The sequence below is a fragment of the Artemia sp. Qi Xiang Cuo genome, chromosome 15 (genome assembly GCF_049724085.1).
Source record: "Artemia sp. Qi Xiang Cuo chromosome 15, ASM4972408v1, whole genome shotgun sequence".
Lineage (NCBI taxonomy): Eukaryota > Metazoa > Arthropoda > Branchiopoda > Anostraca > Artemiidae > Artemia > Artemia sp. Qi Xiang Cuo.
Genome location: NC_142808.1, coordinates 35,973,068 through 36,001,064, shown reverse-complemented (window position 1 = coordinate 36,001,064; position 27,997 = coordinate 35,973,068). Strand labels below are relative to the sequence as shown.

Sequence of the window (27,997 nt, the reverse complement as noted above, 5' to 3'; positions counted from 1 at the left end):
AGGCATATTACGCAATCAGATTCAGAATATATAGATGCCTTACTACTCATACCCGCTGTACTTTACCCCCCCCCCCCCCAACGTGCAAATATATAGCCCAAATTTGTTTCTATAGAAACGAAAAAATTAATAAAGAAACCGGTTTGTTCTCGAGTTTTACGCATCGTAAATTTGAGTGAATGGCGTATAATACACAAGTACCGAAATTTTCATCGAGAGAGAGAGAGACGGATTTCCCGGTATTATTCAAAACTATTAGAAATTAAATAAAAAACAAGTTTTTTCAACTGAAAGTAAAGAGTAACATCAAAACTTAAAACGAACAGAAATTATTACGTATATGAAGTGAGTTGCCCCTTCCACAAGACCTTGCTCTTTACGCTAAATTTTTTTGTCCTAACTCTTTAAGAACGGTTTCTAAAACACAATGACCGTTTAACTAGAATAATAAACTTTATTTTAAAATTCTGAAAAAAAATTTAACGTAAAGAGCGTGGTCTTGAGGAGGAGGCAACCCCTTTCATATAGCCCAAATTATACATTTCCCATCTATTTATTCTATCACTTGTCTCGTCTCACTCTAAGCTGAAGGAAACTAACGAAGAAATCGGTTTGTTCTCGAATTTTACACAGCGTAAAGTTGAGTGAGGGGCGTATAATACACAAGTGCCAAAATTCCTTCCCCCTATGGAAAATAAAAAAAACAAAACTCAAATAAAAGTTCCTCAAAACTCAAAAGTTTCTCAAAGAAAAATGAAGTGCTACATTTAGCCAAAGAAAAGTAAAATAAAGTCAAATAATAATTCAAGCTTAAAATGAAGATTATCAACAAATAAATGAAACAAACGAACATAAATTATAATAAATAATCAAGTCAAACTCAAAACGAACAGAAATAGCCACAAACAGGAGTAACGCCTCTAAGCCTTTTAAAGGTCAGAACATTATTTGCGCTTTACTGAAAACAATTTTTATTTTAAGATGCGTTCTTTTATTTATGATAAAATCAACGAAAAAGAAAATGAAACACCAAAATTCTGAAAAGAACTAATTTATTTAGACTGACTTTTTAATATATATTAATATTCATTTCCAAAAATCTACGTGTTATTAAAGACAAGCGTTTAAAATAAATTTTGTTTTCACTAAAGTGCAAATGACGTTCGGTAGCCTTACGTTCGGTAGACGTTCGGTGGGCGTTAGCCTTACTCCTGTTTGGGGTAGTTTTCTGTTCGTTTTAAGTTTGACTTGATTATTTACTGTAATTTCTAATGGTTTAGATAATTTCGGAGACCACACTGCCTTTCCATGACGATAAATAATAGTTCAAATAGGGATAAAAATCCTTTTAGTCGGCAGTGTTTCACAAACAGTGATAGAAATTCACAAAAATACCAGATATTTCGGTCACATATGCAGTGACCGTCATCAGTAGTAAAACTCTATCAGTAGTAAAAGCAGTTTTACTACTGATAACGGTCAAAATATCTGGTATTTTTGTGAATTTCTATCACTGTTTGTGAAACACTGTCGATTAAAAGGATTTTTATACCTATTTGAACTTTTATTTATCGTTCTGTTGGTTTTGGGTTTCATATATTTAAGCTTATATTCCCTGTGTCATTTTTGGTATGTCATTTTTCTGCTCCCGTAGGGTTCTATCGTATCAACATTTTTTTTTTTTTTTTTTTTTTTTTTTTTGAAAATACGTTGAGCATTGGCAGAAAATTGTTGAAACTTGAGAATCATCCAACAATTTCTGTTGAAAATTGTTAGATGATTTCCTTATTGTTAAAGCAAGTTTAGGTCTTTCTCCAACAAAAATTCGAAGTAATATCGTAATTCTGGCTTGGTGAATGGAAAAATATAAGACTAAGAAGATCAATGAGAATAAGTTTTTGGTTCTTGTCGTGAAAGTTAAAGCCGCGGATTGGTTGCAAAATTGCTTGTTTCAATGGGAACATATACCTTAAGTTTAGTCGGACAACCTGAATGTATAGTTTAAAGCATATACCGTCTTTTTATTTGTTTCAACATGTACTGAAAGTTTCAACTTAATACCATTTAGCCGTTCCTGAAATATGGCAGACACGCCTTGACTGCATGGATGGACACAGTGTCTTTTGATCAAACAGTTCGTGGTAAAGAACTGTAAGTAAGGAGCAACCCGGCTCAATAGTAACCGAAACTCTAAAAAACGGAATATTGATACCAATAGATACATCAAAAGAATGACATTTTTATTGTGCTTTCAAATATATAAGTTTCATGAAGTTTAGTCTTACCCATCCAAACTTACACGCCTGAGAAAATTTGCCTTATTTTCGAAAAAAGAGGGAAACAACCCATAAAAGTCATAGAACTTTAATGAAAATAACACCATCAGATTCAGCGTATCCAACAACCCTACTATAGAAGTTTCAAGCTCCTATCTGCAAAAATGTGGGATTTTGTGTTTTTTTGCTAGAAGAAAGGTCACGGATGCATGTTTATTTGTTTTTTTTTTTTTTTTTTCCAGGGGGGATCGTATATCCAGGTCCTAGGATATCGCGAGAAGGCTCATTCAAACGGAAAATAAAAGTTCTAGTGCCCTTTTTAAGTGACCAAAAAAATGAATGGCAACTTGGCCCCCTCCCACGCTCATTTTTTTTCCAAGGTCACCCAATCAAAATTTTTAGATAGCCATTTTGTCCAGCATAGTCGAAAATCTAATTAATAAGTCTTTAAGAATGACTTAATCCCCCAAAGTTCCTGGGGGAAGGGCTGCAAGTTATATATTTTGCCCATTGTTTACATATAATTGTGGTTATTGGGAAGTATACAGGCGTTTTCAGGAGGATTTTTTTTTCTGGTGGGGGGGGGGGTTACGGGGGAGAATCTTTCCATGGAGGATGTTTTCTTGGGGGAAGGGATATTCCTATGAAGGGGGCGCCGGATTTCCCAGCATTATTTAAAACACGATCAGAAATTAAATAAAAAAACAAGTTTTTTTTCAACAAAAAGTAAGGAGCAATATTAAAACTTAAAACGAACAGAAATGATAACGTATATGAGGGGGTTCGCCCCCTAGTCAATACGTCACTCTTTAAACTAAAGTTTTTTTTGTACTTTCAAAAGAGCTATCTATTCTAATTAACCGGCCTTTGTGGTTCAAGGGTTTATGATTCGAACAAAATTCGAACTTTAGCGTAAAGAGCGAGGTATTGACTAGGGGGTGAACTCCTTAATATACGTTATAAAAACATACGAATATAGAAATTCGTTACGTAAGTTAATTCGTAAGTTACGTCAGAAAGCCAATTAGCCAAAAAAAGGAAAATTAATATGCAAATTTCGTTTTAATTATTCATGTTGGGTGAGCCAAAATCAAAGCTGCATTAATTGAAAAACGTTCAGAAATTAAGTAAAAAAAAACAATTTTATTTAACTGAAAGTAAGGAGCGACTTTCTAAAGTCGCTCCTTAAAACTTAAAACGAACAGAAATTATTCCGTATATGAAAGGGGTTGTCCCCTCCTCAGCGCCTCGATCTTTACGCTAAAGTTTTACTCTGTCTTACAACTTTATTTTTTAAAACAATAAAAAACTTGAGCGTAAAGAGCGAGGCGTTGAGGAGGGGACAACCCCTTTCATATACGGAATAATTTCTGTTCGTTTTAAGTTTTAATGTTGCTCCTTACTTTCAGTTAAAAAAAAACTTTTTTTTCTTATTTAATTTCTGAACGTTTTTGAATTAATGCAGCATTGATTTTGGCTCACCGTACATGAATAATTAAAACGAAATTCGCATATTAATTTTCCTTCTTTTGGCTAATTGGCTTTCTCGAAATTTTGTTCTGACGTAACTTACTAATTAACTTACATAACGAATTTCTATATTCGTATATTTTTATTACGTATATTAGGGAGTTCGTCCCCTAGTCAATACCTCGCTCTTTACGCCAAAGTTTGAATTTTTTTCGAATCACAAATCCCTGAATCACAAAGGCCGGTTAATTAGAATAGATAGCTGTTTTGAAATTACTAAAAAAAACTTTTGGCGTAAAGAGCGACGTATTGACTAGGGGGCGAACCCCCTCATATACGTAATCATTCCTGTTCATTTCATTTCTTTTCATACGTAATCATTTCTGTTGCTACTTACTTTCAGTTGAAAAGAACTTGTTTTTTTTTTATTTAATTTAGTTCAACAACCACCTCAACATACACTGAGATTTTAGATTATTTTCTTGGATGATCCTGATATATTGCAGATCCGCCCTTTTGTTCCCTTGAAATTATATATTGTATTTTGATTTAGTTCTACATCCCCCCTAGCATTCTCTATAAGTTTTAACTTAATCCCCTTAACCGTTCCTGTGGTATTGTAGATACACCCTTTTGAAAATCTGGGTACACATATTTTCGTGTAATTTAGTTCAAAATCCCCTTCAACATTCCCTGAAAATATCAACCTAATGCCCTTAGCCGTTCTGAGATATCGCATATGCGCCTTTTTGCCAACCTCAATGCGCATAGTGTCTTTTGATTTAATTCAACATCCCCTAGAACACGCCCTGAAAGTTTTGACTTAATACCCTTAGCCCTTCCTGGGATATTGCAAATAAGTACTTTTGACAATTTGGATGCGCATAGTGACGTTTGATTCAGTTTTACAGCCCCCTCAACATTTCCCGAAGGTTTCAACTTAGTACATTTGGCTGTTCTTGAGATATTACAGATCTGACCGCTTGACTGCCTGGCTTCAAATCATGTCCATTGATTTAGTTCAACGGGCCCTGAAAGTTCCCAGTTAATAACCTCAGCTACTATTGCAACATTGGAGACATGCGGTTTTGAAAATATAAATGCGTATAGTGTCTTTTGATTTATTTCTACCCTCTCCCCTCAATATGAACTGAAAGTTATACTTTATTACCCTTAGCCATTCCTTAGATGTTGCAGATGCGTCCTTTTGACAACCTTGATGCATGTAGTGTTTCTTGGTTACATCCATATTCCCTCAACATTACCTGAAAGTTTCAACTTAATAACATTAGGCTTTCCTGGGATAGGTTTAGGGGGCTGAGGTGTCTTTGATTTTGTTGTCTGTGTGTCTAGTGTCTTTTGATTTAGTTTTAAATTTCTCTGAACATACCTTAAAAGTTTCAACTTGGTAACTTTAGCCATTTCTGAAACATTGCAGATATACCCTTTTGATAACTTGGATGCATATAATGTTTTTGGTTAGTTCAGCATTCCCCTCAACATGTCCTGAAACTTCCAACTTAATATCCTTAGCTGTTCCTAAGACATTGCAGATACGCACTTTTGGCCACCTGGATGCGCATGTGTCTTTTGATTTAGTTCAATGTGCCCTAGAAATTCAACTTAATGCCCCTCGGTGTTCCTGAGGTGTTGTAGATACGCTCTTTTGATAAACTGAATGAACATATTTTAGTTTAATTTAGTTCAACACCTCCCTTAACGTTCCCTGAAAGTTCTACCTTAATGCCCTCAGCCTTTTTCGAGACCCTGGATCATACATGCCCTCCTTTCCCAATAACGAAACCTATATGTAAACAATGCTTGCATAACTTACAGCCCTTGCCCCAGGGGTTGTGGGGGACCATGTCACCCCATTAAGTTTCAGTTTAGTACTCTTCTCTGTTCCTGAGATATTGTTGATGCACCCTTTTGGCAACATGGATACACGTAGCGCTTTTTGATTTTGTTCAACAACCTGGTCAACATGCCCTGGAAGTTTCAACTTAATACCCTTTGACGTTCCTGAGATATTGCGGATGCGCCCTCTTGACAACATGCATATGCACAGGGTGTTTTGATTTAGTTCAACACCACCGCCCTCCAACATTCTCCGAAAGTTTCAGCTTGATACCCTTAGGGATTATTAATCTAACCATCCCCCTTCGAAGTTTCTACTACAAATTTTTCCATACGAAGAGGCTGGTAAAAAAAAAAAACGACAACAAAAAACCAAACAATAATAGACTCTACAACCCTGACCACTTGTTGGAAGCCCATCCATTCCCTCAGAAAAATATAACTGGGCAGATGGTTTGCCATATTTAAAACCTTTAGTTTCCTTCCAAGTTAATGATTTCTTCGGCGATCATGAAGTAAGCATCCAAAAGTAACATCTTGTGCGTAGGCAATTTGAGTCATCGCTTTGGATTTAGACCTACCTAGAATGTATACATACATCTTTTTTTAGATCTAGAAAAGGGGAATAAAAGGATGAAGATCCTCCTGAGCCATTGCTGGCAAATAGGGTGTTAGAAACGGTGTTTCAGTTGTGGGTGACCGTAATTGACTAAAATTGACGCAATTAATAAAACCGTAATTGATTTTAAGAGATGGGGGTGTTAAAAACATTGGCAGATTTCAAGATAATTATAGAATATTTATAGAATATAGAATATTAATATGGGAAATCCTTCTTGATTATTTTCGGCCTGCACCATTTTGTCCTTTTCTATAAGCATTCCTGTTTCCTGTTGGCAGTTACTGATGACAACTTCTTGTAAATCGTAGTGTTTATTTTGACAAAGAAAAGGAAGAACAAATAATGTGTACAGAGCCGTACCCAGGATTTTTTTTTCCAGGGGTGTTTTACACAAGAATTTTTTCAGGAGGGGGGAGTTACACAAAATAACCCTCAAAAAACGCATAAAAATTTGTTTATATCCATTTTTGTTATGATTTTACGAGTCAAACAAACATTTCAAACCCCGTAACCCCCCTGGATACGGCCTTGAACCTGTATAATTATGCTACGACTATTCGCTATACATGCTTGTCATTTGCCGGTTAAATGGGATCTTTCTAAGTTTCTTGGATGTATTCCTGCATTCGAGAATAAAGCAACGCTTGACTTTGTTCAATAGTCTTGACATTTTGCTGAAACACTTTACCGTAAATAATTTTTTTTCCGTTATCTATATTGTCAGATGTGACAACACTGACGTTATCTATCGTCAGATGTGGCAACACTGACGGGAAAACAACCGGTTACTGATGGCTTAAATGTTCTTCCAGGCTAAGCTGTATATTGCCGCTCTATTCCTAATTCAACCTAATTGATGTTGAAGGTATGTTCTGTCAGCTTCTAAAGCTTATTAGATGTTTCGGAATAAATTTCCGATCGGAAATACTAGTCATATTAATAAAGGCATCAATAAGGGCTTTATTAAATAAGGGTTTATTAATTAATGTTAATAATATTAATTATAATTTTTAGTATTAATTATAATTATTAATATTAGTTATAATTAAAAATATTAATTATAATTAATAATATTAATTATAATTGATAATATTTATTATAATTAATAATATTAATTACAATAATATTAATTATTAAAAATATTATTAAAATATTTTTAATATTATTAAAAATTAATAATATTAATTATAATTAATAAAGGCTGCTTGTATCTTAATGACCTTGAAATAGTTGTATTCTTCAGCTTCCAGAGGGTGTCGCAAGGAATGTCGTTATATTCAACTTGTATATTCCTCGTGTAGACCCAGAAAAACCAGAACGTCTGACCTTCAAGCTGAAATTTTTAGAACTACTGAACTTGCGGGCAAAGAAACTCTTAAAATCTGGCAAATTTGTCATTTTGGCTGGAGATTTCAACATCTCACATCAAAGGATAGACCATTGTGAAGGTGCGAATAACCTAGTAAGTCTTTTTCTTATTCTGTATTATACTTCCTTCTTTCTGCCGTTATTTCTTTACTTTGTTATTCTTCATATCCTTTTTGTAATTTTCTTTTTTTTTAATTTATTCCTTTTCCTTGGTTTTTTCTTTTAAACCCAGGATAAGTAAGATGTGTGAAATACTATCTAACGCAACCTTTATTTTTTATTTATAATTTTCTCCTTTTTTAAACTCGTGTTTTCACTGAAATTACTGAAAATGAAACATTTTCAGGGCTTTGTTTGTTGAACATACTTTTATATTCTATATTCTATAATTATATTCTATATTCTATATTTTATATTCTATAAAGCCTAATTTTTTTGAAGTGATGTTTGAAATAATCTTGATTTCAAATTCTTGATAAACTATGAAAAGGAATTAAAGATAATTTGCTTTAAAAAATTATGCTGACGTTGAACCTACGATGCCAAAGCTATCAACCCTAGACCAACAGGCATACTGAGCATTCTTTTCATAACTTTTTATTGTTGGCTTTACTATTCCATACAAATCAAATATCTTGGAACCATAGCACATGATATGTTTTATATGGTGTAAAAAATAAATATATTGAAATATACAAACTGGCCAGCGGCACTCCACATTTGGCAAGCATAATTGTACGTATATATTTTTTCTCGAAAACAGTTTCATAATTTTTTCTCGAGAATAGTTCCATAACTTTTTCTGAAAATTTGCACGCTATCATTTTCTGGCCTGAAAAAAGATCTAGATAAATCACGACTTGGGAAAATTTGCTTAGAGCCTTAATTTTGGAAAAACAGTCATGTGAATGACGACATTCATATACATTTAAAGAGCGACTTTCATCATTTTTTCCTGAGGTGGATCGTATCGTTTTTGGTATCTATGACGAATGTGAAATTGTATGAGATGACAAATGAATCTGAACAGCTAAAGCAAAAGGCATGGAATAAATGACAGCGAGAATCAAATGGAATTCCAACTGAAAATACATAGCAATTTCCTTTCATTTGAAAGGAAATTGCTATGCCTAGTGCCTTTTTTAAATAACTAAGCATAATAATTAAAATAAATAAACATTTAAAAAAAACTGCTTTTTCATAGTTATAACGACGTAGCTAGCTAAACAGAAGAAAAGCCGAGAAAACTCTCAAAGCTTGGCAACCGGGGTATCTACTGAAGAAAACAACAATATAGTAAAACAGAGATAGCATCCTAGAAAAAGTGAAAAACAGGTTTAAAAGAGCTAAAAAGGCCGCTGAAAGGAACAATACTCGAGCACACATAACGATGGCTATTAAGTAGTCACCCTTACGTGTGTAGCCAGGCTAGGACATGTTCAGCGGATGAAGGATGACAGATTGCTAAAGATTTTTCTTTTTGGCCACCTGTATAGGGCCATGCGAAAAGCAGGTTGGCCCCAAATGGGGCGGGAAGAGACTGTAAGAAAGGATTTAAAGGAAATTAGGACTTATTGGGAGGGTGTAAAGAGAGCTTTTCATAGATTGGGATGGAGGAGGAGCGTGTGTAGCTGTGTTGGCCTCAGGCGGCTCGGTGCTGCAGTTACTTCGTTAATAGTTGAGATGTTTTAGAACACATTTTTAATATAATTATGTTTTTATACAAAACATGATAACAAATCAAATAGATGTTAGCACAAAATAATGCCAGCAGAAAAGAAATGTTTCATTGTCAAAGAAACCTGAGAACTTTATTTTGCTTGCCTATTTATCAGAAATTTCGCTCAAGCACTTATAGTATAGATTCTTTCAGGTCCCGCCTTGAACAGGAGTGGAGGGGATGGTAAATGTTTCCAGGAGGGTATTTTTAAGCCTGAATTTTCGTAACTCTGTCTCTTTTTTTTGTTGATAAAACGAATAAACTGTAAAGAAAAAATAAATAAAGACTGACTAGCCATAGATGTGGTAATTTTCGTTCTGGGGGGGGATAATTCCCCTAAACTTCAACAATCGAGGTGAATCATATGAAGAAAGTAGTGGACGATAAAAATGCTGCAAAGATTTTTTTATTATTATAGGATGTTTTAGCCAACTAGATCCTCCCTCCCACGTAACTGTGTGGTAAAGAGTGATTTTAGGTATTTAAAAGAAAATATAAAATGGTTCAAAAAGTTTGGTTTTAGGCTCAGTCTTTAGTTTGGGGACTGGTCTTCTCAACAAACATTAGTAGAGATTTCCACTTATCTTTAAATTCTTGAGGGGGGGGGGGAGAGCAGAATATGTTTTCAAGCAAAATATTCAATGATTGAAATGTTTGAGGTCCAATTTTATGAGGGGAAGAATCATTTTAGTAAACCTGAAGGGAGAATTTCCCTTTTCCTCCTCTGCGCACAACTGCTATCAACTTTTAGCATATTTTTTGATGCAAGTGATATATAGCTTGCTAAGAAGATTATTTGGTCCGAAGCAGGTCAAACAACGAAACCCTCTCAGCGCGACAAAGCTATTGACAATATGGCTTATATTGCGAAAGCTCTCAAACTCAGTGACGAAAAGAAGATTTCTCTGCCATGTTTCGTGATATTGGAAGCCTGTGATCTCCGGCAAAGTCTTGGCTACGCTTACTAGAAAAGTTAACGAACTTACTGCCAAGTTCGAAAGCTTTCATCGAGTCAGAGCGCCAGTCACAACTAGCCCCTGCCTTTCCTGTAAATTCTCCAGCCCCCCCCCCCGACTTATGCAGTCATACTAACAAACCCACCGAAAGGACTGAGTGATCCAGACGCCCGCAATGATTATCTCATGAGAATGTGCGGGAGCAGCTCCAGCAACACTGTAGAGCTGAGGCCCCGAAAGGATAAATGGAAACTTGTTGTTAGTGATCTAGTTGGAGTGAAATGGAGTAAGCAGTGCCGACTCGTCAATTAAAACATGAATAAGTGAACCATAGTTCTTTGGTATCATAAGAAATGTCCCTAGTACTGTCAGTTAGACTGATTTGTGTGGACTTATCAACAATTGCACTTAGGCCACCCAGGTTGGCAAGACACGATCTTACAAGTTACGCTTCCCTTGAAAGGAGCATCTGATCTGTGCAATTAAATCCCCTCCAGTAATAGGATTCGAACATCTGGCAATTGACGAGTTTCGATTCCTACCTAAACGCTGCTATAAGTGCAAGAGCTATGGTCATATAGCAAAAAGACTGTTCCAATAATGAAAAATGCTCGCATTTTGCTGGAAATCATTCCAACTCTAAAGACGACCCCTGCCAGAAACCACTGAAATGCGCTCTCCGTAGGTATAGCACGCACCCTTGTTACAGCTTTAAATGTCCTGCACTGCAAATAGCTATCATCCAATCATGACTACCCCTACCTTAAAGATCGTATCGTGGAATGTTAATGGCGGAATTCTGCTTAAAATGCCCCTAATCGAACAGTTGGTGTCTGAGTTTGACGTAGTGTGCCTCCAAGAACACTTCCTGACAGCTGAAGTGCTTGGTCTACTTCGGTTAACTGACAGAACGGATGTGCTCAGTATACCTGCTAAGCGAACTGGCAGAGGCAGGCCTTCTGGTGGGATTGCCCTGCTCGCAAGTAGCCGCTTAAATGCCTCTGTCCTTAAGCAGTCGGACTCTCTCATTGGCATTAAAGTAGCTGACTCAGTGGTTTTCTCTGTTTATTTACCAGCAGATTACAGAGATGCTCAATCCGATGCAAAGTTTAATGCAGCTTGCATGGTCTAAAGAGTGATCTAGACTACACGTGCGTTCACAACTCTGGCTCCGTCTCAGGTCTGGACTTTATATTATGTTCTACTGGTGGCACCGCAAGAAATCCTTGTCATGTCATTACCGGTATCAATGTTTCTGACCATCTTCCGATTTCGAGCACCCTAGATATCAACAAACTTCTCGAACCTGCTCTCAAGCCAGCCAAACAATGGAAGGTGAAAACTGACTGGGGCAAAGTTGATGTGCAGCTTTATAAGTCGGTCTATGATAGTGTCTTAAAAAAAATCAAAGTCTCTTTCCTTCTACTACAGCAGCAATCCACAACCCCTGAGAATGAATAACACATTCTACTTAATACCTATTGTGCAGAAATAACTCACGCCCTGCAATGCACTGAAAATGCTGCTGTCCCCTCCCGCCGAGTGTGAATTGGCAGTGAGGTTCCGAACTGATCACAGAATCCCGAACCAGTCGCGGCCTGCGATCGTGCAAAGCTCTGGTGCCGGGTTTGGAACGAATATGGACGTCCCCATGTTGGTATTGTTAATGCTATCAGACTGGAAACTAAGCGCAAATTTGGAAAGTGCTTTTCAAAACATCAAGCTGATCTTATAGATAAGCATTCTGAATCACTTAAAGACAACCCACAGAGGGTTTGGAAGGTTGTAAAAAAAAAGTGAGAAGTGCAACCACGAAAAAACCCAACCCTCGGAAACTGAGTGGAACTCGCTCTTTAGCTTTGAATTTTCTCCGCCCAACCCTGAGCTAGAAATTAAATATGAAAAAGAACTATATTCCCATTTACAGTGCACTTTGAATAATATAGGCTTTGTTGTGTCGGTTTCACAGATTCGGTATTTAGTGCAAAAATTAAAAAAGAAGTATTCAACAGGTGCTGATCACATTTGTGGCATTAACCTAGTTTTCAGTAGTGATTTATTATTTCAAAATCTAGCTTTTTTGTACCAGATAATATTTTTTATATTATCCGATATCTTCCCGATATTTTCTGCGTTGGCCTAATAACGCCCGTGATTAAAAAGGGAAAAGATCCAAGAACTTGCTCTGCATATCGGTCAATAACCGTCGTGCCGGTTATTGAGCTCCTCTTCATTGACCAGATTAATGAAGTATGTAGTTCCCCAGATTCCCAGTTCGAATTTAAAAAGGGTGTTAGTCGTGAACATGTACATTGTCTAATTGCAAACCTTCTGCTTGATTCCCATGAGTCTGATGAAACACTACATTTTGCGGGACATGATGTCCGACAAGCTTTCGACTCGGGTATTCACGCACAAATTTTGCTTTCTGCTTCTAAGCGTGATGTTAATCGCTCTATTATTGTTGTTTTAAGAAAATTGTATAGTAATCTGAAAGTGAAAATTAAGGTGCTACAGGGTCATCATTGTCCAAAAGTCTCCAATGAAGTGATTCCCGTACGGAAAAGTATTCGACAGGGAGCAATCACATCGCCCCCACTGTATAATGACGGCATTATTGAACTCAGCAGTCGTCTTAGATATGTTGCATTTATGATGGTATTGACATTTCACTTGTCAACTATGCTGATGACATTTTTAATATTAGCAGGTACGTGTCGCAGATTGAAAATAATTATCGTATTCTGAACGTGCAATATGAGAAGATAGGCTTAGCCTTCAACCCATCAAAAAATGATATTATAGTATTTAGCCGTAAAGCTATAGAGCCTGGTTCGGTTACCGCTCGTTTTGGTGATACAGAGGTGGCTTCTGCTGAACAGCTGACATATCTTGGCCTACCGATTGCATCAGATATTATACTACGCGCAAACTACTTATCTCGAATTTCTCTGAGAAAGTTCGTAAGGGGTATGGTATGCTGGTATGGTGTAAACGTATGTACAATCGCCTTGTCCTAGCAAGGTTCTATTGCGCTTGCCACATGTTCTTGTGGTTTTCCCTTTCTGGACAATTAAGTCTGATAAGGATAAACGCACGATCTGTTCAACGTTTTTCAAATAGGGAAAATATCTACTGAATCTTCCCCCATGGATGAAAAACTTGCGAGTTTCAGAAAAGTAGAAAATAGCAGACTCTTTGAAGCAGTTAAAGACTGAATTAGCCAATTCAGGCGCACATTAGATCCGTACTACACTGTGTACCGCGCCTCACTAGTGGCACTGAGTGTGTGTGAGTTTTTTTTCCTTATCTATTTCTTTCTACTCCATCTTTGTGATTGTTTACTTGATGATGGACAATAAAAACCATGGATTCATTTGGTGTGATATAGATCTTTTTCTAGACGATTTTCAAGCTTCTCTTTAGTGGAAGATTTAATTTGTACTCTCCCGTTTTTTTGAAGCTCCAACAAGAGCTTGACTGCAAATTTGAGTATATTGCTTTTGTGGAACTTCGATGGTCTCTTGTCTTTGGTATTTTGCTTCCGGATCTTTGTCTTCTCTTATATGTTCTCGCGCTGCTGAGGCTGGTAAAGGTCTTAACATTTTACGAAGATAGTTTTAAAACAAAAACAAATATTTTAATAAAAAAACATTGAATTAAAAAATTTGTTTTCTAAAAAAAATTTGTTTTCTTAAAATATTAGTCCTCAGCAAAATAGAACAAAAAAAAAAAAAAAAAACAACAATAAAACCTAACTTTCGATCAAAAAACTTCTCGGAAACAAAAGACCAAATAATGTTGTATGTTCTGAAAATTGTGAACAATTAAAGAGCTCATTAGTGATATTTACCAGCTGTGATGATTACCAACTAGAATCACTTTTAAATTAAAATCACTAATTTAATTTAATTATCATTCGTTACTTTAAATAATTACTAATCAGTAGTGATTAGTTTTCAGTTGTGATTTTTACTAGTATAAACGTGAACACATCAAAATATGATGTGTTGATTGTGTTTGTTTTGTTTGGTTGTATAATTACTCCATGTGTTTTATTATTTGTATTTATGTCTGACAAGTGACAGCTTTCTGTATTGTGGGAGAAATACATAAATTTATAATAGATGTATAATATATAAAATATATAATAATAATGATAATATATAATAATAAAAATAAAGTTATAACATACAATAAAATAATATACAATTATGATAAAATATAATATATAATAAATGTATAATAAATCGAAAAAATATTTTTATTTTATTTATTTAGTTGATTTTTAATTTCTTTATTTTATAATTTTCATTTATAGGAGTTTGAGGATAACCCGAGTCGAAAGTGGTTAAGTGAAATTTTGAAAGAAAAAAATGACCAACCATATTTTGTTGATCTTTTTCGAAAATTCAGTCCAGGACGCGAGCGCGCTTATACATGCTGGAATACTTTTATTAATGCAAGAAGCAATAATTATGGTACACGGATTGACTATATAGTATGCGATAGCGAATTTGCAAAATTTTGCACTCATTGTGATATTAGACCTGAAGTCATGGGAAGTGACCATTGTCCCGTGGAAGCGAAGTTTAACGCTAGACCAATCCCTGCAAAAAATCTACCCAGCTCATGTTCTAAGTTCTACAAGGAATTTTCTGGAAGACAACAGAAACTAATGGGATTTTTTAGTAAAGTAGAAAAGGCGTTTATACAAGTCCCAAAGTCCGAAAAGATGAAGGAAAATCCTCGTGGTATAAAACGGACATTCAATGGACAACAGACAATGCTTAGTTTTGTAATGAAGGAAAAGCTGACACAAAAGAAAAGCATAAAAGAAGAAGACGAAAATTACAAAGAAGAAGAGTGTATTGTTTCTGCAGCTATAGAAGAAAAGAGGACAACTAAAGAAGCAATAGAAGATGTTGTATCCCCATCATCGTCGCAAGTAAGCAACATCTTCTTCATCATTATTATGTAACCCCTTGAGTCATACCACTGAATTTTCTCAATTTTACTTGAAATTTAATTCCAAATAAACTTAAAAATAAACAAAAACTTGTGTGCTATATGAAGGAAATGTAACACTGAGAAATACTCTCAGAATAAAACTTTGAGGTCAGGGGGACCTGAAGGTACCTGAAGGGGAACTGAAGGTTCCTGAAGGGGACCTGAAGGGGACCTAGCACGGTATAGAGTCTTCATTTGAGGTAGAGACGCTGAAAACAAATTTGCATCCCAATGCGGTTGTTCTTGCTTAATGAGCTTACCTTGCTTACTTGCCTTTGCAAAACACAATTTGGCTATTCAATACATCTTTAACCCCTAAAAAATACACCTTTCTCAACTTCGCTGCGCTTCCACTTCAAAAATCCTCAAAAGAGCATAAATCGTATAATTTATTTTATAATTTTAGAATGTCATTGGGAAACCCGTGGCATTTTGTTCAAGGGGTCTGGGTTGTTAGTTATTTATCCGAAAAACTCTTTTTTGATTATGTTATTGTTCGAATTTTTATAACATGTGTGTTTACTTTGTCAGGATTTAAGTGTCAAAATACGATGCAAGAAGTAATAAAATAACATAATTATAATGGTGTAAAATGGTACTATCATAAAATAATGCAACAATATAGTATAATATCAGAGGCAACGCTGTAGTGTTGCCTATAGTAAAGGCCATACGGCTCCAATGCTTTATTATTATTTATTATTTTTTTCCAGAGGCACTTCATATGGAAGGGGTCGTCGTAGAAGCTTCAAAGGGGGCTCATTCGATTGGAAATCGAGAGGCTCTAGTGCCCTTTTTAATAGTCGAAAATGTTTGGACGGCAACTAGCCCCCCCCCCCCCACGCCCATCAGTCCCCCAAACACATCCAATCAAAATTTTGAGATAGCCATTTTGTTCAGCGTAGGTGATTTCAAGATAAAAAATATATATTTGAGGAGGATACTCCCCCACAACCATCAGGGCAAGGGTTTTAAGTTATGCCCTGGGGGCATATAAGGTTTTTATAGAAGGCGTTGTCGTATAAACTTCAAAACAGGCTCATTCGATTGGAAATTCAAGAGCTAGTGCCCTTTTTAATAGTCGAAAGTGATTGGAGTGTAACTAGCCCCCTCCCCCCCCACGCCCCTAATTTCCCCAAACACATCCAATCAAAATTTTCAGATAGCCATTTTGTTCAGCGTAGTTGATTTCCAGATAGATAATATATTTTTGAGGATGACACTCCCCCACAACCCTCAGGGCAAGGGTTTTAAGTTATGCCCTGGGGTCATATAAGGTTTTTATAGAAGGCGTTGTCGTAGAAACTTCAAAACAGGCTCATTCTATTGGAATTTAAAGGGCTAGTGCCCTTTTTAATAGTCGAAAATGATTGGAGGGCAACTGTTTTTGAGGAGGACACTCCCCAACAACCCTCAAGGCAAGGGTTTTAAGTTATGCCCTGGGGGTATATTAGGTTTTTATAGAAGGTGTTGTCGTAAAAACTTCAAAAAAGGCTCATTCGACTGGAAATTCAAAGGGCTAGTGGCCTTTTTAATAGTCAAATCATTCAAAGGGCAACTAGCCCCCCCCCCCCGCCCATCATTCCCCAAAACACATCCAAGCAAAATTTTGAGATAGCCATTTTATTCAGCTTAGTTGATTTCCAGATAGAAAATATATTTTTGAGAAGAATACTCCCCCACACCCCTCCGGGCAAGGGTTTTAAGTTATGCCCGGGGGGGGGGGGCATATAAGGTTTTTATAGAAGGCGTTGTCATATAAACTTCAAAACATGCTCATTCGATTGGAAATTAAAGGGCTAGTGCCCTTTTTAATATTCGAAAGTGATTGGGGTGCAACTAGCCCCCCCACGCCCATCATTTCCCTAAACACATCCAATCAAAATTTTGAGATAGCCATTTTGTTCAGCGTAGTTGATTTCCAGATAGAAAATATGTTTTTGAGGAGGACACTCCCCCAGAACCTTCAGGGCAATGGTTTTAAGATATGGTTTTATAGAAGGCGTTGTCGTAGAAACTTCAAAAAAGGCTCATTCGATTGTAAATTCAAAGGGATAGTGCTCTTTTAATAGTCGAAAGTGATTGGAGGGCAACTAGCCCCCCCCCACGCCCATCATTCCCCAAAGACATCCAATCAAAATTTTGAGATAGCCATTTTGTTCAGCGTAGTTGATTTTCAGAGATAAAACATATTTTTGAGGGAGACAATCCCCCACAACCCTCAGGGCAAGGGTTTTAAGTAATGCCCTGGGGGCATATAAGGTTTTTATAGAAGGTGTTGTCATAGAAACTTCAAAAAATGCTCATTCAATTTGAAATTCAAAGGGATAGTAACCTTTTTAACAGTCAAAAGTGATTGGAGTGCAAATGGGAGGATAGGTCTGTCCAACCCCGTAATATCCTCGCATTTGCAGCACAAATGGCAGGATAGCTCTATATACTGCTTGTGAATGGTTATCTCTTGTGTAAAGTTATTTTAGTTTTTTAGATTAATTTTCTTATGTTACTATGTTTTAGACAATAGAAAACTAAATGTCATAAGGGCAATAAGGTTTCAATGTTTTATTGTTTTTTAGTTGTGCCCTAAGATTAGTGAAAACAGGGCCACCAACGGGAAGGTTGTGCACATCCAGCCCCGTCCGCCCACCCCTTCGGGTTAAACCCGACCCCCTAATATCCTCCCATTTATAGCGCAAATGGGAGGATAGCCTTATATATTGTTTGTTAATTATTATATGAATAAATGAATAAATCTTATATAGCTTCAACATTTTGTATACTTTCTCCCCAGAGCTGCTTTATCTGCCACGATTAAAAATAACATTCTGTTAAAAATAGTTGAAAGGTTAAGTAAGAAAACCCCGGTGCCAAAAAAATCCCATAGGGCCCGGGGGTAGAACGGGATTCTCGCATTAACGTCAAAAATGGCTTATTTGATTAGCAATTGGAATTCTAGTCCAGGTCTTAAGAGTCAAAATTGATCGAAGGGCAAAAAAAAACCCACACGCCCTTTTTCCCCACCCCATCCTTTGAACTAATTCTGTTTATACCTGAAGGTCAGATGAGAGTTAAAATGTTTTGGTATTAGCACACACCTATTAGGCATCTGCTCTCCTCCCTAACAAGGAAAGAAACAGAGAGTGTAAGGCAGTGGCAGATCCAGGGGAGAGGACACTCCCCCACAACCCTCAAGGCAAGGGTTTTAAGTTATACCCTGGGGGCATATAAGGTTTTTATAGAAGGCGGTGTCGTCCAAACTTAATAAAAGACTGATTCGTCTGAAAATTCAAAGGGCTAGTGCCCTTTTTATTAGTCAAAAGTGGTTTGTGGGCAACTAACCCCCCTCTCACGCCCACCTTTTCCCCAAACACATCTAATAAAAATTTTTAGACAGCCATTTTATTAAACGTAGTTTTAAGTTCTGGAAATTTGGTTTGTGAGGATGACAACTCCCCCACAGCCCTCGGGGCAAAGTTTTTAATTTAAGGATTCTCCGAATCCTTCCCATTATTTCTTATGAAAGGGATGCTCGTCTAAACTTTAGAGAGGGCTCATTTGACTGAAAATTGAAAGTTCTTGTTCAATTTTTAAGATTAAAAAGAGATTGGATGGTACCTAGCCCCCCCCCCCTCCTCCAAGCCCTAAATGCATCCGATAAAAAATTTGAGATAGACCTTTTGTTAAAATAGTTCAGAATTCTGAGAACAAAAAAACTCTGGGGTCGACACAGCCCACCAGGGCCTGGGTGTAGGCGTTTTAATTTATGTCGTGGGGCATAACTTATTAAGGGGGGTTTATAACTTATGGGAAGGGGTTTTGTATGGGAAGAACATAGGAAATCCATTATAAATATCCAATTATAAGGTTAAAATACATACTCTGTGATAGATGCAAAATTGCTTTGGCACACAAAATCCTATTAAGGTCAATTCCAAACAGTTGTGATGCCTTTGTGTCAGTAAGTGAAATGGTCTGAACCCCCTTATTGGAGCTATTTTTTTCAATCCATTCATTGTTGTCAATTGCTGTCCACAAGTTATGCAAGCTGTCTATTGTTCATATATAAGGTTTTTATCAAAGAGGTAATCGTATAGACTTTGAAAAAAAGCCTCTTTCGATTTAAATTTAAAGTTCTAGATCATTTTTTTAAATTAAAGAATAATTTGACAGTAAGTAACCCCCCCCCCCCCCATTCCATAAAAACTTGAAACTTTTTGAAATCAAAAACGAACAAAAATTAATAAAAAAAAACTTTACGAAAAATAATTTTTTCAAATAAAATTAAAGGCAATTTTAAAATTTAGCTCTGTATATACAAATACATGTAAAAATTCAAACAAAAAACGACCAGAAATTACTATTAAAGAATAAATGAAACCCAAAACGAACAGAAATTAAATAAACAATCATAGCAAAAAGCACAACAAGTAATAATATAAATGAATAAATAGATCTTAAAGCGAGTAATGCTTAGATTAAATATGAAAATCAAGCTTAAAACGAAAACAAATATTTTGCTACTAAAGTATAAATGAAACTTAACACGAACAGAAATTAGATAAACAATCAATGCGAACAAACATACTATATATGTTAATGTAAATGAATAAATAAATCTTAAAACGAGTGAAACTTAAATTGAATATGCAAATCAAGTTCGAATCGAATAAAAATAACTACAAACAAGATTTTGCGTATCGCCTCACTGCAAAAGCCTAAAACCTACTGCGTCATTGGCGCTTTACTGAAAACAAATTATATTACAAATGTTTTCTTTTGTACTTAATATTGAAAATAAATATTAAAATTACAGTAAAATTTTGAACTGATGAGCTTTTAGCAAGTAGTATCATTATGCATCAAATATTCAGTTTAATTTATTAGTTCTTTTAAAGATTGGTCAATACAAATATAGTTTCACTAAAAACAAAATTTGGATACTGCCCCCTTCTTTAACTGTAAAAACCAAAAGCCTTCTGCTTCATTGGTGCTTCACTGAAAACAAATTATTCGTATATTAAAAATTTATTCTTTTCGAGTTCTTACAGCATTGAAATGAAAATAAAAATTACAGTGAAAAAAAAAAATCTTGAACTGATGGATCTTTCAAAAATTAATATAATCATATATACAATATTCAATTTGATTTTGTTTATACTTTCCAAGACTGTTCAAGACTCATATAGTTTTGCCATGTTTTTTTAACTCTGCCATTTTTTCTAACTAATCGTGTTAGTTTGTTATGAATACATTCTATGGCTTCTAGGCATTTCTATTTGAGCAGAAAACTGTACCTCAAACTTTGTGGAACATGCATTTTCTTGCATGAAACTCCAAAGTATAATAAAATGCCAAGTTTCAGAGTGTTCCACCACTCGCAAGCAAGTGCCATTGGTATTTTTGAATCCGCATGGTCAATTTAGGGGGTGGAGGGTATGCTAATTCTCGTAGCAGCCCCATTCCGTCGTGGTATGATTCACATTTTCAACACCTGGCGTCCGGACTATCATATAATCTACCAAGCATACAACTACCCCAAATAAGTATTAATAAATAAATGAAACCCGAAACGAACAAAAATTAAAATGAATATTAGAGTAACGAGCATAAATTAATGTGAGTAGGTTTCAAAACCCCTATGCTTTCTAAAAGCCAGAATATCATTTGTACTTTACTGAAAAAAAAATTGAAATGAATCTACTGAAAGAAAATGTGCATTGTCAATCTAATATACATGTGCTGATATTTATTCCTTTAAATCTTAACTAATTTTTTATTTCTTAAAGTTACAAAAGTTAAAACATTTCAAAGAATTGATTTCATTAAAGCGCCAATGACGCAGTAGGTTTTAGGCTCCTGCACTGAAGCGATACCCAAACTCTTGTTTGTAGTTATTTTTATTCGATTCAAACTTGATTTGCATATTCAATTTAAGTTTCACTCGTTTTAAGATTTATTTATTCATTTACATTAATATACGATATTGTATATCGTATATTGTATGTTTGTTCGCATTGATTGTTTATTTAATTTCTGTTCGTTTTTAAGTTTCATTTATACTTTAATAGCAAAATATTTGTTTTCGTTTTAAGCTTGATTTTCATATTCAATCTAAGCATTACTTGCTTTAAGATCTATCTATTTATTTATATTATTACTTGTTGGATGTTTTTTGCTATGATTGTTTATTTAATTTCTGTTCTTTTTGGGTTTCATTTATTCTTTTATAGTAATTTCTGGTCATTTTGAGTTTGAATTTTAACAGGTATTTGTATCTCCTGAGCTAAAGTTTAAAATGGCCTTTACTTTTCTTTGAAAAACTTATTTTTTGGAAAGTTTTTTTTAATTAATAATAACAATGAATAGGATAAAAAGTATATCTTAATGAATAAGATAAAAATCCTAACAAGTATAAGAATAAAGATTTAAATTAAGCTTAAATTCAATTGGCCAGTTTATTAATTCGAAATTTATCTCAGTTTTGGTGTTAAGCCCATAAAAAAGGGAAATGTTATTGATTATCTAACTTGTGCAATTTCTGTGAAATTAAAAAATGCTAAATGATTCATAATTATATAATTCTCAGAATTCTAGAATTTGTTGTAATAGCTTTATGTATTTCTTAAGGAAAATATTCTAAAGAAGGTGTGGCTATTGAACAAATGTTTAGGCCCCTTTATAGCATTCTTGACGTCAAATATTTTTACTTCGCAAAATTATTAAAAGAGCAAGAAAAATATAACTTATATTGTAATGTCGTTAAATTATGAAGAAGAATTTATGAAGGAAATTATGAAGAAGATGAAGAAGATAATCTCTTTTGATGGGGGGGGGGAGGTGCCTTAGCCACTTGCCTGTAAAACCTTGCTTCCTTTTGAATTATTGGTTAACCTTAATGCAAGATGGTCTCAGGAATTACCAACTTTAACTGTTAAGGTGACTTTTACTAACTGTTTTAACTAACTGTTAAGGTGTTAAGGTGACCTGCCAGCATTTTATATTGTTACATGTCGTCATTGCAACTAACGTTATCATATAGTTTTACTATAACGTCAACTATGGTTGTAGCCTACGATTATGACGTCATACATCATCTTGCATATGAAGATGCAGTTTTTTGCCAAAAAAATCGATTTATTTTTAACGTTATGTTTTGGTACTTACAAAAGCAAGTAGATACAGCAATTTCTTTTCGAATGAACCTCTTCCAATAATGTTTCAATGCCAAACTAGAAATGGATAAAAAAAGAAAAAAAGAGGGTACATCAGTGCTACCCATACAAAAAAAGTAATTTTTCTTGTTACTCAAGCCAGGGGACGTTTTCTGTTTAGGGTTCTGTTTAAGTTTTCTGTTTAGGGTTTTCAGTTTTGATGATTCAAGTGGTGTACATTTTGGTTCGATCCAACGCCATTTTGCAAAATTTCAGGCTATTTTTCAAAATTCCCAAAAATTTCTTTTTGAAATAACATTTTACCATTAAGACTAATCGATATAATAGTTACCATTTCTTAGTCAGTTTTTGAAAAAAACATTTTTTAATTTTTGGGTACTATGGGCCGTGGTTCGATCTCTACTAGAAGCTACCGCTGCCACCGTAGTGTAAGTTTTATTTTACTTGGATTTAAATGTCCACGAGACTTAGCCAGTCAAAACGAGAGATACGAAAAAGACAGCACTGTTCTTCGGGTCAATAAAAATTTCCGGCTTACAGTACACATGTAGACTAAATAACTCAGATAAAATAATCCCGAAGAACAGATCAAAATAGAAAAAAAAACAGTTAAAATATCACGTAAAAAATAATAAATAAAGTGTAAGAATAGCCTTAAACAACAAGTCAATTTGAGTAACTTCAATACACCAGTTTGTTGCGCAAAAATTTGTACCAAATTTGATGATATGCTGAAAAAACAGGAAATGGTATTGCTTACATAAACTGTACAGTTTTTATGAAATCAGAGCAAAAGGTACCAAACTTAAATATAAATAATATTACGTTAAATATATAATAAATTCTTTTCTCCCTTTTCGTCAATCTGGAAAACTGAAAATGCGCTACTAGGACATAAACTGTCACTTTTAACTATTTTCGGTTGAGAAAATGTGTTGATGTATACATGCCTGTGATTTCTATAAAAGGAATTTTCTTTTTTTTTACGTAAAATGGTTCATATATATTATATCGAACAAGAATGCAGAATTGTATTTACCGAATTGATCCGTTGTATTCATTCAAATATTAGTGTATGATTTTGATTGAATTTCTAATTAATTAAATATAAGAATTGAATTTGAAAAGTTAATAATGGAATAATGGAATATAATAATATTATAATGGAATGTATTAGCTATCAAATGTAGTAGCTAAAATTGATCAATTGATTGATTGATCAGCATTTCAAAACATGGCTTTGGCTTACGATCTGCTGAAAATAAAAAAAATCACACAATGTTGTTGTGTGTATTATACACTGTGTATAAACTGAGAATTTTTAATTGACACTTTTAAACAGTATCGCCATCTAATTATTGGATGATCCAAAATAGATGTCACTAATGAGTCACCTAACTGCTACCAAAACTGCTGAAAACTTAGCATTTTACCAAGAAATGCTATGAAAAACTGGGTGTTCTTTTACCTATAAGATGGTGCTGGTGAGATGGTAGCCTATTGATTTTATTTGTGTTGATGAAAATATTCCCAAGACGGCATTAAAGAAGGAATAAAACCGCAGCGTATAATGTTTATTGAGGATAAGGGAAAGTATTTTGTCTCCATTCCCAAAACACAAATTTCTAAGTCCTGTCAAGCCCTCCCCCCCCCCTCCATATTAAAATTTCTCAGAAAATTTCGATTCAATCTCCCAATTAATCAACCGACGACGATTGGCTATTTAATACATCTTTAACTCCTCTGAAGCTTCTATGGCACGGATGATTTTTCCATTTACGTCCCTGAGAAATTTATTTCAACCAGTAAAATCGTGTTTGAAGCAAGTAAAAGCTTCCTGTTTATGCCCTCAAAAAAAACTTGATATTCTTTTTTCGATAAGTTCGAAAAAACGTCCTTCGATTCTTCAAACGTGATTTTAACTTTAAACAAAGATTGTTTGACTTGAAGAGATATATAGAGGTAAAGAGCTATAGAGGAATAAAGAGGTTCAAGATGTATATACTATTGTCAAGTAAAGTGCTATTGTAAACGTAATTGTCTCTGTCTTTGTTAAGTATATACATTGAGAATTTTTAAATCTACAGCTTCTATTCAGACAAAATCTAGTTTTCACTTGCTCTAGAATGTATATCATCAGTGAACTGAAACCCCAGTCTGTACCTCCCAAAAAAAACAGAAAATTTCGTGTTGCTCTGAGGAATGCTAAGACAAACTTTATGTACTTGTGGTTGCATACCCTTTGAAATACTTTGTGTTCTTGACAAACTTTGAAAAACCGTGGGTTGTCAAAGACAAAATTTGTGTTCTTGTAGTAGGTAGTCTACATTATCTTTGAAATAAAGTGTTTTTTCTAAAATTTTTAAGCAAAAAAAGATGGTGATAAAATATTTGAACTGATGAGGATAAGTGAGGAGCCCATTTAAACTATTCTATATGTGGTTGTTGTTTTTAAACGCAAGGTAGGGTATCTACTACACATTATTGTGTGTTTCCGAGCAATCTCCTGATGTATGATTCTCGCAAAGTGAAACTTTTTTCTTAAAAGGGCTTTCCCCTTTCTTATATGTTTTGTATAATTTACCTGTTCTTTTTTTTGGATAGAGGAATGAAATAATAGCCCTCTGTCCAATTTTTTTAAAAACAGAAAAATTCTGGAATTAAACCCAAAGTAAGGGTGACTGCTAGGCATAATTATGTATGTCCAAGTTATCTTCTGATATAAGATTCTCATAAATTAAAACTTTTCATTTGAAAATCGGGTATGAATGTACTTGTTAATTAAACGAAACACACCCAAGAAATAAAATTAGGTTGATCCTATTGAAATATAACCTTTATATAACCTTTAATTTATATGATAATATAATTTGGACTATATATTGGCAAATTAGGGGGTGAGGGGTGTTGGTAAAGTATTCGGACAGTGCCCCTAACCTAACCTCATCTACACCCCCTAATGTGCGAATTATACAAGTCCAATGCATTCTATCACCCGCCAATTGTCTTTTTTGCTATGAAACCGGTTTTCTGAGATCTAAAGAAAATTAACTCTTCACATGCACCTCCAGAAAGATTTATTTCTGACAGACTAAAAGAAGGCAAATTGGGAAATAACCAAAAGGCTGGTTAATTAGATGGGAAATATAGAATTTATATGGGAAATCACAACAATATAGATATTAATAGGGTAGAAGGGAGAGGACTGTATTATTCGTTTTCTGGAGTTATTAGTTTATGGATAATAAACACAGAGGATATACTTATAATTTAAAATCCTTTCGTATACCCTAGCTCAAAGTAGTTCAGCTAATTAGCAGTACATCAAACTAGCAGGGTCGCAGTTTCTTTAACACCACCTGCTCTGTAATGTGCAATGGTAGTTGGGTCTTTAGGGGTTTAAGAGGGTAGCTCCTTTTTTGTTTATGGTAATTTTTGTTTGTCGTAAACTGAACTTAACTTGATTCCGCACTGTTTTGATTAAAATTTTACCCACGGTGTTTCTACGTTGTAATTTTAGTGTTTACGGTATTAAGATTCCCTCATGGGCATTGAATGGTGTTTGCAAGCAGGGAAATAGAATCAGGATTATGAAACTTGGGCAGCGTGAAGTGTTGCAGCAACCTTTGGTCGGCTTCGTTAACAAAAATGTTGCGGGAGCAACAAACATCCCTCCCGTTTAATGTGCTGCCTATGATGGTCCTTGATAAGATCAGTGGTATTAGCTGGTGGATTGAAATTGGTCACCCAGTTTTTCTCTATTCTCAGCTTCTAAAGTTTTACGATAGAATTTATAATTAAATGTCATTGGAAAAAAAAGCTTAATAGTTTTTGGTGAGACATGTACTAGCTTTTTTTTCTTTTTCTTTTTTTACAGGAGACAATAACTGCTTGGAAAAAGGTACTAAAAGGTCCTCCAAAACCACCAAAGTGTAAAGGACATACGGAGTCATGCCTCTTAAGGACTGTCAAGAAGAAAGGAGCTAATTATGGCCGCCAATTCTGGGTATGTCCAAGAGGGGAGGGACATGCTGGCGATCCTCAGGCTAAATGTGACTTTTTTCAGTGGATTAAATGACTTGTTTATTTATCTTTGTCATTTTTTTATATTTGATAAAAATAAAATAAAAAACATAACGTTGTATCTCCAAAGATTATTTTATACTATTTACAGAGGATTAATTGATTTCTCAGTTGGTCGAATGTCATTTTTTCTCTTTTTCTCCTTCCATGGGATCTTCATCTCACACACTTTTCTCAAGAACAACTTTCCTTAGGAATGAAAACACATGACATCAAAGCCGTATCCAGGGAGGGGGGGAGGCTACGAGGTTTGACACCCTGAAAATTTTGTCCGACCAGTAAAAAATTAACAAAAATGCATATAAACAAATTTTAGACACGTCAGTTTGTATTTAGATATACATTAGCATTGCCGTATTGGCGTATGTTATGCCCACAGTTCATATAATTATCCAATCATATATTATATGAAATTATATGAATTATATGAACTGTGGTTATGCCAAACTGGGTTATTTTGACGGTTACTGGTGTAAAAATTTTAGACAAGTCAGTTTGCATCTAGATATACATCAGCATTGCCGTATTGGCCTAGATTATGCCAAACTGGGTTATTTTGACGGTTACTGGTGTAAAAATTTTAGACACGTCAGTTTGCATCTAGGTATACATCAGCATTGCCGTATTGGCCTATGTTATGCCAAACTTGGTTATTTTGACAGTTACTCTTTGACTATTTTGACGGATAATTATATGAACTGTGGTTATGCCAAACTGGGTTATTTTGACGGTTACTCGTTGTAAAAATTTTTCCCACGGGCTCGTGGCTTGCAATTTGGCTATTTTCAGTTTGATCGGTTTATTTTACTTGGCATGACCTACTTTTTCAGGTCAAAATTATTTTCCATAGCAGTCTATACGACACTTGAATTCGAATCGTTTCATGCCATAAAACAATGCCTTGATCTCTATGCTCATGAAAGATCAAAATCACATTATTCTTTCTGCCTAACTATCATGAAAATAGCTACCTATATGCAGCAGTGTTTTCGAATTTTTAAAGAGATATGGTTTGACCTTGTTATCTTTACTTCAGTAGAGTTGCATTCGTGAAATGAATTTTGTTGTTATAAGTGAAGATAGCTGTTATCATGGCTGCAAACGGAGTCCAGTCCATAGCAATCGAAAATTTCAAAATACGTTTCGGATACAAAACAAAAATAAGCCGTCTAGTGAGGAAGAATTGCCATCTGAAGGTAATTCAGGAATGGTAACTTATTTTGGCTAGTTTTAATGGTAAAAGTTTATACTGATAACAAATTTATGAAAATTTCGTAAAATACCCTTATTCTCTTCAAAAATTGTGTTGGGCGTGCATTAAGACTGAATTCTGAGAATCACCGATGCCAAACCTAAAAAAAGTAGATTGCTTTCCACTATTATTAGAAAAAGCGTGGACCTATTTTTTGCATGGGAAGTCGTGATATTTCTCTTTATTTTTCTTTTTTGCCAGGGTAATCGTA

At 34.8% G+C, this 27,997-nt stretch overlaps 1 protein-coding gene across 1 annotated transcript in view; it reads left to right on the top strand.

The window, feature by feature from the left end:
- The window catches only part of LOC148943616 (DNA-(apurinic or apyrimidinic site) endonuclease 2-like), a 52,191-nt gene extending 24,423 nt beyond the window's left edge, over positions 1-27,768 (top strand). Inside the window, exons 4-6 of the mRNA XM_089101180.1 lie at positions 7,469-7,687; positions 14,591-15,217; positions 26,329-27,768. Of these exons, the coding sequence (XP_088957306.1) occupies positions 7,469-7,687; positions 14,591-15,217; positions 26,329-26,529 (1,047 nt within the window). The 3' untranslated portion in view covers positions 26,530-27,768. The remainder of the gene's footprint in view (positions 1-7,468; positions 7,688-14,590; positions 15,218-26,328) is intronic.
- Positions 27,769-27,997: the final 229 nt, after the last annotated feature.